The sequence below is a fragment of the Diplotaxodon limnothrissa genome, linkage group LG3 (genome assembly GCF_057381915.1).
Source record: "Diplotaxodon limnothrissa isolate DT_005_m linkage group LG3, D_limnothrissa_male_GT1.1, whole genome shotgun sequence".
NCBI classification, from domain to species: domain Eukaryota; kingdom Metazoa; phylum Chordata; class Actinopteri; order Cichliformes; family Cichlidae; genus Diplotaxodon; species Diplotaxodon limnothrissa.
Window position 1 is genome coordinate 31,401,077 of NC_140598.1, and position 13,604 is coordinate 31,414,680.

The 13,604-nt window shown below is 42.8% G+C and overlaps 1 protein-coding gene across 1 annotated transcript; it reads right to left on the bottom strand.

Annotated features, from left to right (window-relative positions):
- Positions 1-316: 316 nt before the first annotated feature.
- LOC146635367 (alpha-tectorin-like) lies at positions 317-11,724 on the bottom strand. The gene is made up of 12 exons (XM_085350099.1): positions 11,680-11,724; positions 9,370-9,454; positions 9,126-9,255; positions 8,721-8,964; positions 8,261-8,417; positions 8,049-8,136; positions 7,877-7,939; positions 7,522-7,721; positions 7,281-7,412; positions 7,000-7,187; positions 6,761-6,839; positions 317-423 (listed from the first exon to the last, which is right to left on the bottom strand). Exons 1-12 carry the CDS (start codon positions 11,722-11,724, stop codon positions 317-319), a joined length of 1,518 nt encoding a protein of 505 aa, XP_085206225.1.
- Positions 11,725-13,604: the final 1,880 nt, after the last annotated feature.

Below are 13,604 nucleotides of genomic sequence, written 5' to 3' on the forward strand. Positions count from 1 at the left end.
TGAATCTAAGTTTATTTTCTCATTAAACACCAAACTTCAAAGAAGAGAAACATAACAATATGAATAAAAGACTGGAGGAATGCGTATCATGAGCAAAAAAAACAAAGAAAACCCTGAATTTATCCTTTAAAAGGAGGACTCGGCATTTAAAAGTTCTAAAAGTCAGTGTGCGAGTTTTGCCCACTCCTTCGTCTGTCTGTTATTTATCCTGTTAAAGCCACAGAGATGCCCGTCAGTGACTCTTTATTGTTCTACTCGTGCAGCTCGTCTTACCTTCTGGAGCTCTGTTGGAGGATGAGGAGGGTGGAGGCTGCTGCTAAGGAGGCTGTCTGGTGATGGTGTCTCTGTGAGCCGTCCGTCTCTCTTTATTTGGATCCTTCCTGCTGTCCACACCCAGGTAGAGAGGAGGGCTGGAGGAGCTACCTGATGGGAACCTCCCACTGATGAATCAGCCTCTTACAGAGAGACACCTGAAATAAGCCCCCGAGAGCTTCAGGTGTTTTTTGAAACCTTTCAGCATATAACATTTATGTCTTCTTAAATGGAATAAAATTAGAAATAATTCCTTATGAATTTTGATTGCTGAGATTTTTCTAGTGACCAACATCTTGTCCCGGTCCCGTTCGTAATCTCAGCTTTCTAATCACCACGTGGCTGCAAACACAAGTGCACACGGGCAAGAAAGTCGTCAAGGCCACCAAGATACAGAGACGGCAGAGATGGAGGAGAGTCCCAAGGCTGGAACATTTGAGGCCAGAGATATCGTATCAAACAAAAATTCCTTTAGTTCACTCCTTGTGCTGAAAGTTTTCGTGTCACCCTCACTGCACCTCATCTTTGGGATGACTGTGTATTCACACTGTTAGAGTCCTGTTAATGCCATCATATTACAACAACTTTAATCTACATCTGCTTCTGCTCAGACTGTACCTTTTTAGGGACCAGGAACCAGTGGGGTAGAGAGGAGGGCTGGAGGAGCTACCTGATGGGAACCTCCCACTGATGAATCAGCCTCTTACAGAGAGACACCTGAAATAAGCCCCCGAGAGCTTCAGGTGTTTTTTGAAACCTTTCAGCATATAACATTTATGTCTTCTTAAATGGAATAAAATTAGAAATAATTCCTTATGAATTTTGATTGCTGAGATTTTTCTAGTGACCAACATCTTGTCCCGGTCCCGTTCGTAATCTCAGCTTTCTAATCACCACGTGGCTGCAAACACAAGTGCACACGGGCAAGAAAGTCGTCAAGGCCACCAAGATACAGAGACGGCAGAGATGGAGGAGAGTCCCAAGGCTGGAACGTTTGAGGCCAGAGATATCGTATCAAACAAAAATTCCTTTAGTTCACTCCTTGTGCTGACAGATTAACAAAAGATTAATACACTAATCAATTTTTGTCAGAAGCACGTCACATATGCCAGCAACACAACTCTGAGTAGCTACAGAGAGACTGATTAAGCAGTAAGAGTGAGTTACCCAGAATTAAACACAGATCGGCCACAACTGTTATAGGTAAAAATGGAATAATGTCACTCTTTCACTGGCTAATATGATCACTTCACTGTAGGTCATTAGTCGCTCAATGAACATTTCATTAAACAGAGCAGGAATGTTTAAAACAGCGTGTTCAAACATCCTAGTTTTATTTTGAATGCTCACATTACTTCTTACTTTGCAAAAACACAAAACTAGCAGGGTCAGAATTGTTAGTGTCACTGATGCTAACAGTCAGCTGTGTGTGGTCTCTGTTGGATAACAGCCTGAACCGAGTAACCCCAGCCTATTCTTCTTTTGCAAAATTCTCAAGCACCTCCAGATTTGACGATCATCTTTTATGGAGCTCGGTCTTCAGTTCCCTCCACAGATGTTCAGCAGGCTTCAGGTCAGGACTTTGTGCAGGCCAGTCAGTAATGCTCATTGTGAGCTGGTTTTTCATCGCCTCCTGAAGGAGCCACGTCTGTTTTGTTTTGCGGTTATGTTGGAAGACAAAGTGAAGACCCAAGCACAGTTTTGCTGCTGACTGCTTGATGTTTTCCTTCAGGGTTGTCACATTTTCTTTCTTCATGTTTCCTTCCACTATGAAGCATCCTCACCGTGTTTCACTGTGGGGACGAGGTTCGCTAGGAGTTGGTTGTTCTGGGGTCTTTAGACACGTCTCTCACTAGTTTTCTGTCCAGTCTTTGAGATCTATTCCTTCCAGTCTCTGCCAGGCTTGTTCTGTACTGTCTGGCTGTCTTTGAATGTATCGATGATCCTTCTCACTCCACTTCTTGACACCTGGAAAATTTTTGTTAATGTTGTATTTTTAGCTCCAGCTTTCTGAGCCTCAGCAAGTCTTTTTCTCAAGTCTAAACTGATTTCTTTTGGTTTTGACATAATTTATCTGTGTAAGTTGAAAGATAATCCTCAGTTTTAACTTATTTCACAAGTTTTGTGGATTTCAAGTTAAACTAGATCATTTGCACAGCTGTGGCTTAATAAAAAAGTATTTTTTTCAGGACGGGTTTGATTACAATTTTGTTGTTCTTGACAATAAGATTCTGAAACAGAAATAATTTAGGCTTACTTAAGAAAACTAGTATGTTTACACATGCCATGTTGAAGTTTGAAAAGTTTTAACCCAAATTTTAAATTTTAGCGGATGAATGGAGGGAACATAACAGGATGTAAAATATTGGTCATTACATTTAAAGATGTTAGAAGGATCGTTGTGCTTAGTCTTTGGACTCACTGACCCATTGATCCAATCCTTTGTGAGCAGGTTTTCTGATGTTTGACAAAAATCTCTAGTAAGTGTCATTAGCATCAGCTTCATGTCAGAATTATTGGGTGTAACAGATAGAAAAGCTCCCACAGTCCCTTTATCAGCCCTCTGAAATATCAAAAGATGCATTTGAGTACACAGCATGTTTACAGGTTATCGTGTCAGTGTTACGTAGTTGTTATCAGTCCTTAACACACTCATCTGAAAAACCCCATTATACGTCATGTTGCTTTGACTCGGTGTAGACACAGATACAGGATGTGGAACAGTTTGGATAATAAGGACTTTAGTGTACATTTTGTTCCCACTGGGATTTTATTACAGCTAACAACAATACGCACTTTACATTCTGAAAGCCTTCCTTTACTCTGACATTTGGGCTCTGAATCAAGAACCGTTAAGTTTGTACATGCTTCTCTGATGGTGAACATCTGTCGGCGTATGCTTATGTACTCGGGCTAACAAACTGCACCACAGAAAGTACACTATGTGTACTTTCAAAATGCATTTCTTGCAAAAATTTAATTTTTGTCATATGTACATCATCTTCATCACAGTCTCACTTTTTCAATCACATGACATTTTACTATGGTATTCTGGTTGTGCTTTTGTGCAAGAACACGTATTTTAAACTGGCCAGACTGCATCAAGATGGGATTTTAGTGGAGCCGAGTGTAAAATGAGGATCTTTCAGTGCAATGATGTCATTTTGCATGCACTGAAAGTTTTCGTGTCACCCTCACTGCACCTCATCTTTGGGATGACTGTGTATTCACACTGTTAGAGTCCAGTTAATGCCATCATATTACAACAACTTTAATCTACATCTGCTTCTGCTCAGACGGTACCTTTTTAGGGACCAGGAACCAGTGGGGAATGTAGACAATTTAACTTTTAACAATTTTACTTGAGTGAACTATGTGAAAACCTCCTTTATTTATGAAGAGTCAACAAAATATTTGCAAAAACACAAAACTAGTTACAGTATCATCATGCAAGGACACAAAGACTATTTTTAGGTATTTTGAGATGAGACATCTAGAATGTCAAGGCTTGGGAGGAGCAGATATAAGGGCGCATTTCACATTTGATTTTGAGGAAATCAACATACTTTGGGTAAACCATGTGGAGCGATTCTCACAGAATCATAAACACAAAAAACTTGCTGTGCTACAAATTGAAAGACATCACCACTGTCGTGAAGGTAAATGCTACTAATTAGTGAACTAAATGACACATTCAGAATACTTTATTAATCCCTGAGGAAATTATGTGGTTACACATAATTAATGTTAATTAATGCAAATCAAATTAATTTGATTTACATTAAAATTAATGTCAATGTCAATGAAAAGGTGACAGGCATGTTTTCTGGAGTGCATCTTGCCAAAACACCTAGTGTGACAGACCTCATTCCAAAAGGTTGGACAGGATGTGAGATTGAACATTACACAACTTTTTATTTATGTCTGTTCCCAGAGGCCATTGTTGAGTTGTGGGCAGTACACCATCGACAGCTGGAGTGCATCTAGGATCCACCATACATGGAAATTTTTAGGTGTAGGCTGAATTCCAGTGTTTTCTGACAGGATGTCAGGTAAAAGGTGTATTGTGTATATTTGTCTGTAACAAGTTAAGCATGTGATCGTGTTATCATTGTCATTAATTTGATGATTATGTTTAGGTCCCCACCGTGCAGCACAGCTTTATCGCTGCAGTGTGAAGCTCTGACAGGAGCTCGGTGCTGTATTTGGTGGTCAGGGATGAAACACAGGGTTGTCTCTGCGAATGCTTCAACTCTAACTGTTTGGAAAAACTGTTGAATCTAAACTTTGATTGTGTCCTCTGTTTTATGTTATTTGAATTTTCTTTTAGATGTACATAACTTTAATCATCAGCTGTAGTTTTTAAATGTACTTTAGAAATAAACTTGACAGATAATTATGACATTTTTGGTTTATTTTGAGTTGGTGTGCTTGTGCTTTCCTTGTGCCATTGTTGATAATTTAGTTCAGCTGGGTCTCGTTCTACATGGCTGTCTGCACTTCCCTGAATTTCCCTCTGTGTATACTTCAGTTGCCACATTCTGTATATACTAGAGATGGCACGATACCACTTTATATGTCCGATACTGATATGAATCCGATATAGTGTATTTTTTAATCATTAAAAATGTTTTTTGAATATCTTGCTGCATTTTGTATAAGTTCATTCTCAAGTTTAAAAAACAAAACACTAAAGCTATTCTGTTATGCCTGTATGCAAAAAACACACTGCACTCAAAATATTTCATAGTTCAGCAATACTGATCAATCTAATAAACTTAAATCCTCCATCCTCTCTATTCTGGTATTTTAAAGAGTACTTGGCAAAAACATTAAACAGCCAACTGAAATAAATTTTTCTAATGTTTAAAGTGTCAGGAGGCTTTTAAGAAACTGAGTGGAAGGACTTGCTTCTAGGAGGACTTTGAGTCACCAAATACATTTCTCACTTCAAAAATGATGTGTTCAATTTATTTCTAGAAGCTCAAAATCATCTGCAAGTATTAAGGCCTTTATTTTACCTCAGATACACAGCTAGAAGCTGCTCCTGTTCCCTGTCAGTCAGTTCCCTAAAATTACTTCTCTGCCTCCACAGATGTCTTCCCAACTCTGCTAACCAAACCTCAAACTGCCCCACTGACATCCTGAAAAATGCACGAAAGCGGTCATGGTACAGATTTAAACTCCTGGATCAAATCTCACCGGCGTTCTTCTTGTGAGAAAGTGAACCCAAAAACTCATCCCAAAAAATTCTGAAATTCTTGTAGTCTTTTTGCATAAAGCTTAGTTTTTGTTTTGTTTTTAATGCTCTGAAATAATCTGGGGTGCATAGTATTGTGTACATGTGTGGTCAACTTCTAAATTCTGCCTAACAAGATTTAAAATAATTCAGTGCTTGCCTCATCTCCTACAACATTAGTTTCCTGTTTGCTATGGTCACCAGAGATGGGCAGTAACGCGCTACTTATAACGCGTTACTGTAATCTGATTACTTTTTTCAAGTAACGAGTAAAGTAAGGGATTACTATTGCAAAATCGGTAATTAGATTACCGTTACTTTCCCGTAGGAACGCTGCGTTACTGCGTTACTAAAACCGTGATTTTTTTGCGAGAATGTCTCACGACAGTGACGTAAGCGAGTGCGCCGCTAGTGACAACAGCTGTGTGCAGATCAACAATGGATCATATATCGATTGTGGGAGAGAGTATGAGCGTGCAGCGTTTAAAGCTTGGAAGTACTGACCTTATTTTGTGTTTGATTCCATAAAAAGTGACAAAAACATTAGTGTCCGTTGTGCGTGGGAAGAAAACTTTTTACAGCGAAAAAAACCCCTAAACTTCCAAGCAAGCACCGAGTGCGCAACGACGTAATGGGAAACTCACAGAGAAACTCGCGGATTCTTCAACTGACCGCTGCGGCTCACCTGCACCAGGGTAAACCTCCGCCTACCCCCAGTCCTGCTTTACAGGTGAAAATAGAGCAACAGGACCGCTGAGTCTTTGACTTTATTTATTTTCTGCTGTGTTTTACTTGCATCTATTTGAAAGAGTGAGTGTAAACACAAAAAATATTTTATTTTATGTGCTAGAATGTGTAGAAAATAGGTTTAAATGTTAAACTAATTTATTCAAGTCAGAGAATGTTGCATATAATTAAATTTTTGCTTGATGCATAAAGTTAAAAGATTAAAACTGATAAAACAAGTTAAAAAAAAGAGACTTTTCCATTTGATTACATTTTGTATGATGGATTATGCAGAAAAAGTAGAATTGGGCTGAAAGCTTTATCACCTCTTCAGGTTGTAAATCGTGTTTTTAAGAAGTAACTAAGTAACTAAGTAATTAATTACTTTTGAAAATAAGTAATCAGTAAAGTAACGGGATTAGTTTTTTGGGGGAGTAATCAGTAATTAGTTACTGATTACTTTTTTCAAGTAACTTGACCAACACTGGTTGCGAGTGATGACGTCAGAAGAGTAATTCTGGCTCCTGATGGTGTTCTTATAGATGACGTAGCTGTTGTTGGTCTGCAGGGTCACATAATCAGATACTAAGCAAGTTCTTCATTGTTTCATCTTTAACATCTGATACTCTTTAAGATGTTGACTGACTGGTATAAACTTCAGATGACCAAAAATTTTAGAATTCACAGAGATCAAAGCTTAAACAGCAGGAGATGAAACCCACCGTGACCACCGTCCCACATCTGTTGCTGCTGTTGAAGCTGAAGGTCACCATGTGGGTGAGCTCGTCCACCTGACCCCTGCAGGTCGGGTAGTTGAGCTGTAAAGCAGAGTAATTGATGTGTTTGTCCTCCAGGAGACAACCGACCAGAGTGACTGAAGCAGAGTCCTGCATGCAGACCGTTGCATCACCTGAACGTCACAATATCAGTCAGAAAAATCACAATTAGAAGCTTTCCTCCATTATTCAGCCCTGTTGTCATGGTGATGTCACAACTGTCGTACCCAAAGAGTTGATTTCTTGGTACTTGGAGGCAAAAATGGCCCGACAGAAGCAGCGGGTGTCACCACCGACCGTCTTCTCACCACAGAACTCGTGATCGCTGCAGGTCCTGTCCTGACAGAAAGCCTCAGAGGCTACAGAGGAACACACTGATGTATTATCCTGAAAACGTGGGAGCTCTAAAAATCCACAGTTCAGGTCTTTAACAAAGGAGAGCTTATTAATGTCTTATTAAGGTCTTACAGCAGCCGGTCTTTGATGTCCAGCCATCCTGAGCGTGGTTGTGTAGACTGCAGGCTCTGGCGTAGGCCTTCAGGAACTGACAGTTGAGTCCGTCCACTGCAGGATATTTACACAAAGTGTTGGTGCAGGCGGTTATGTAGGGCTCTGGGTCAATGTCACTGTTACAGGAGGAGAAGGGCGCCTCCTTCAGGAGATTACAGCTGTACCACAGACAGAAGAAGAAGTTGAAGATAATAAAATGATAATCTGTAATCAGATGTGTTTATCTTCTATCTGTGCTGCAGTTACATGTGATGTACCACAGAGATCAAGGTACAACACAGATGTTTCCTGCCTTGTGGATCAGTCTGCTCACTGTTCAGTCACACTGGTGCAGTCGATCGTGGTGTCAGCAGGCTCACTGTACTGCATCTCACAGCTAGGGGGCGACAAACAACAAAGTTCAGGCTCATTCATACAAACAGAATATCTGCAACATCAGCAGCAGCAGCAGTCAGAGGGACTCTGAGCTTGTGATGAGGTCTTACCTGGTGGAGCTGTACTCAGAGAGCCTCAGGTCACTCAGAGACCTGCTGGAGTTTCCACACAGACCCTCCACAGATGAACCAGCAGGTCCTGCACAGGATCAGGACAGAATGAGTCAGATCAGCATCAATATTCAAACTGGACAAACACAGAAGAATAAATAACAGCACAGTTTACAGTTTACGTTACATGAATTAAACTTTATCTTCTGTACCTTCTAAGAGGATCTGTGCGGTGTAGCCGTCAAAGAAGACAAAAATGTTGAGGTTGGAGAGCGACAGCTTGGCAGTGACTCCAGTTTGGTCCTTAGAGAGCTGCACACCATGAACCAGCTGAGGCAAACTTTCAAGGGTCAACATGAAGTTGTCCAGCTGCATCACAGCAGAGATAAAGTGGAGGAAACACTGAGTGAAACATGTCAAACACACAAACAGGCTGATTTCACAGCAACAGCTCTGAAAGAACTGCTTCTAACAGCCCTGAGAAGAACGATGCGAGGAAACACAGCAGTTTCTTTGCATAACCTAAACTTGCACCACTGACCAACAATCGACCGAATTGTTATGACCATTAATTAATTGCCATGAGCACCATTGAGAATCGAGTAATGGCTGCAACAATGTACATGGCAATATGGTTAAAGATGTACCCTTAGCTTGCCTGACGCAGCTTACCCAAACTCTCCCGCCTTGTTCCAGGTGAATATGAACACCTGGCCCATCTAGACGCAGTATCACGCTGTCCAAAAAGCTCACATCTTCACGACGGCCGTCTCTGAAATTTGCCACGAGGTACAGGTTTGGGATTGACGGAATAGAAACCAGAGAGTAAGCACACCGATCCTTGATGAAGTTGAGTTGGCCGTGGACGTTGATGACAGTTGGGCCAGTCACAGTACAGGTGGTGTCCACTACACAGCTGATGGAAGCAAAGAAGAAAACAATCAACCACTAACCTCATAAGCCGCTGATGAGGAAGAGACCAAATACACAAAATAAAAAAAATTAATTAAATTACATTAAAAAAAATCCCTTAATGCATCAGATCTTTCTTTTAAATATAAATGGGGTTATATTCACGTGTTGTTTCCTTGACAACGCTCCAGTGGACCACAGCCAATGGTTTCAAGGACTGCAGTTTCAGAGCAGGTGAGTTTGGAGCAGGTTTCTGGATCAGCGCTCACCACAGTGTCAGGTTCATATGCAATACCTGAGAAGTGATGGACGGTTTACTTTAGTTTAAAAACCAACAAGAGCAAGCAGAAAGGCACAGCACTCCCTGTAACATCCCAGAGTCAAAGTAATGAGCCTGAGATTCACCAACCTAAGTGTCTGCATCCACTGATATCTTGTATTGTATTCTTGTACACTGTAGTCACCTTGATACCACTGATGTAAACTTCCAAGTCCTAAGCAGAACCGCACAAAACTCATGTTACACAGCAAAATCTCCAGTGTTAAATTAACACTGGAGAGTGTCTATATGGGTGCACACCTCTGAGTGTTAAATACAACACTGTTGAGTGTTAAATTAACACTTTGACAGTGTTATATGTTTAAAAGTAACCTAGTCAGTTTTGAAGATTAACAATGACTCGATTATCAACAATATCTGGTATGAATGTGTGTGGATGTATGCATGTGACTGGACTGTGATGGACTGACGACTAAAAGTTTTAACTGACTTGATACTGAGACAAAAACGGTACTGACTTTAGGATTAGTAAATGTCCACAAACAATTCACCCAGCCTGTAAAAGAAGGGTGGATGTTTTGTCTTGCTTCGTTTTGTTTTTGCAGGAACAGAAGGATGACAGAGACTAAAGGGGGAGGCTGTAGCTTCACATGAGTGTGAAATGCAGACTTAACCCTTTGGTTGCTAATTTTGAGTTACTGATGTTTGCATTAAGAAAATTGTGTTTTTGTAGCTGTGTTTCGATTAATGTATCACATTATATTGTTGGGAATGTTAAATGCTAAAGTGAAGAAAAGGTTTGATTTCACTCATGACTGAACGTGTTATTATTAACCATAGCAGGCCACTGTAAAGAGTCAATTAACTTTTATAGAGGAAAAAAAAAAAGCCAAAAAACCCTCTATTGAGGTCTGTGAATAACAGGGGAATGATAGACTTGTCACACTCAAAATGGAGATATGTAATAATAAACACTGGTCCCCGTCTTTTAGGTCCTTTCATTGAAATAGTCAATAATTCAGAAAAGTACAGATATAACCGACAGGGGCATGTGCTGAGGGGTGGTGCTGCACAAGAACAAGAGCAAAATAAAGAAAAATATTGTGTTTAGCTTTGAGAAATTAAAATTAAAATGTACCGTTACACTCAGAGGATCAATATGAAATTCGATATATGCTAATTTTGTGTGTGAGTACATGACTGGTGACTGATCTGTCCTGAGCTTTTGTTTTTACAGCACCCACTTGACCACACCAACAGTTTCTCGTCACCAACAGGGGGTACTTGCAAAGAATAGGGAGGAATATCATCAAAACTGGGAAAGGTAAGCCCCGAAGGGGGTGATAACACCATAACTTTCACTTATGGTCAAATTCTCAAAATTTGACCCCAAACTTGAAAAATTCTTCAAACATTTAGAGACAGAGTGGATAAACATAATGTCGCAAACCACATAAGGATGGAGCATTGGAATTGATAAGATGGTGAAATAACACGCAGGAAAAATATTGACCATGTTGATTATGTTTATTCCAGTGTACAGAGATTGGCTAATCTGACCAGGAAATGTTATAAAATGGATTGTCGGAACAGTCAGCATTAAAGTCACCATTGACAGTCCAGACCAAGGTTATTATCGTTAACAAAAACTAACGAAATAACGAAAACTAGAAGTGAAAAAACATTTTCGTTAACGGAAATAAAAATAAAAACAAAAAAGGAAAACTAACTAAAACTGTAATGAGTGTTCACAAAACTAACTAAAATTAACTGAATTTATAGCAAAATGTGTTTTGTTTTCATTGATGTGTGTGTGACATACGATAGTCAAGGGTGAAGATGAAGTTTAGTTTCCAGATTTTTTCTTGCTGTCTCATTATGCCAGAAGGTGGCAGTACGTTAGTCGTGTCATCTGTGTTGCTGCCAGTGTTGCCAACTTAGCAACTTTGTCGCTATATTTAGCGAGTTTCAGAATCAGAATGTCATGGTCCCCGTGCCTGCCCAGCCGGCCTCACAAGGCTACACTTGTGTTTTTTTTCTCTTTCTCCCCCTATCTCTCTGCCTGGGCGGAGCTCACAGCTGGCTCCCGCCCTTGGCTCTCACAGCTGTTGGCGATCAGCTGATTATCCGTCTTCTATTTGAGGCTGGGTCACAGATCCTCTCATCGCGGGATGATTGCGCTACTGACGTTAGTCTACCTTTCCAGCTCCCGTGGTCTTACACCTTTATGCCTTCGTGATTTGTGAGTGATGTCTCCCTTTCCCTGTTCCAGCTTATCTTCCCGGACCTGTGACCTCCCCGCGGTACGAACGTGTGTGAGGACGTGAGCGAGCGTGAGAGAGAGAGAGCCTTCCCCTAATCCCCTGGAACCCTGAATTTCCCGTCACTGTATATATTATTGCACGGGTGTGTAAATAAATCGTGTTCTGAGACATCAACCTGCTCTGCGCTTGAGTCCCTGCTTTCAGCTCGTGACAGAATCATCCCGCCAGGAAATGGACTCAGCAGACTCGGCGGCCTCCACTCCCACTCTCGCCACCCTGGCCGCAATGCTGGAGCGACACGAACAGATGTTTGTTCATCTCCGTGGCGAGCTCGCTGCTCTCACGCAGGCTGTGGCCCAACGAACACCCCTGCCGGCAATTCCACCTGCCGCCGCTCCTCTCCAGGAAGCCTCGGCCTCAGCAGTAAGTGCCACACCTCCTGCTTCTTCACTTTCCCAAGCTAACAGATTTCTACCCACACCGAAAGCTTTCTCCAGAGAAATTGATAAATGTGCTGGCTTCCTCACTCAATGTGCCCTTCAGTTTCGTCAGCAACCGCAAGCTTTTGCTAACGATGGTGCTAAGATTGCATATATAGTTCAACTACTCCAGGATCGGGCTCTGATTTGGGCTCAAGCTGTGCTTCACGCCAACCCTGACATAACGTATTCTGACTTTTTGGATAAGTTCAAAGGCGTCTTCGATAGAAAATCCACCACGCTCACAGCCGGCCAGCGCCTGCTCGCGCTCAAACAAGGCAAGCGGAGTTTGGCTGATTTCTCTATTGACTTCTTCACCTTAGCTGAACAGACAGAGTGGGGGGAGGAGGCTTTAAAGAGTACTTTGCTTTCTAATGTTAACGAAGACATAAAGAAAGAACTGATGCTTCGTGAACTGCCTTCTTCCCTAGACGCGCTTATGACCCTGTGCGTTCGGCTGGATGACAGAGTACGTGCACACCGGAGCGCGCACACACGGACGGGACAGGAATCACTGGATTATCACGGGGCCTCTCCAGCCGGCCGCGGGCCGCGCGACTCTGACGCCGGTGATGAGGAGGAGCCCATGCAGCTTGGACACTCGCGGCTAATGCCTGCAGAGCGCCAGCGCCGTCTGGCCGCCGGTGAGTGCGTCTATTGTGGCCGTAAGGGTCACTCTGTCTCCTCGTGCCCGACGCTGGCAAAAGGGCGCGCTCGCCAGTGATTGAGAGGGTGCTGGTGGGCGATCTGTCTAGTAAAAACCCTCTCCCCAGACTTCTCTTACCGGCCAAACTTCAAGTACAATCTGTTTTTCACTCGCTTTCAGTACTCATTGACTCTGGGGCTGAGCAGAACTTTATTGACACCTCGCTCGCCGCCAAGCTGAACATCGCTTTGGAGCCCTTGTCACGCCCTCTCCGCGTGCACGCGCTCTCTGGTCACCGCCTGCCCGATATCACTCATGTCTCGGAATTCCTTTCGTTGTCTCTCTCGGGCAATCACACGGAGAGGATTTGTTTTTTTGCATTCACGGCTCCACTCACTCCGCTGGTTCTCGGTCACCCCTGGCTTGTGCTCCATAACCCGCACATTGACTGGGAGAAGGGTGACGTCCTGGGTTGGAGTGTTAATTGTCACATGTCCTGCCTTCGGGCGGCCACGGCGCCCATTCCGCTTCTGCCCTCTGGTTCGCCGTCCGACCCCCCAGATCTTTCGGCGGTTCCGCGGGTCTATCATGACTTGCGTGGCGTGTTCTGCAAGGATCGGGCACGGTCCCTTCCCCCCCACCGCCCGTATGACTGCGCTATCGATCTCCTTCCGGGGGCTCCGTTGCCATCTAGCCGCCTGTACAGCCTCTCCCAGCCGGAGCGGGTCGCTATGGAGCGTTACATCTCTGAGTCGCTCGCTACGGGCTTGATCCGTCCCTCCTCCTCCCCGGTTGCGGCTGGGTTCTTCTTCGTGGACAAGAAGGACGGTTCGTTGCGCCCGTGTATCGACTTTCGTGGCCTTAACCTGATCACTGTCAAGAACAAGTATCCTTTGCCGCTGCTTTCCTCTGCTTTTGAGCTGCTCCAGGGCATGACTGTTTTTACTAAGCTGGACCTGCGCAACGCCTACCACC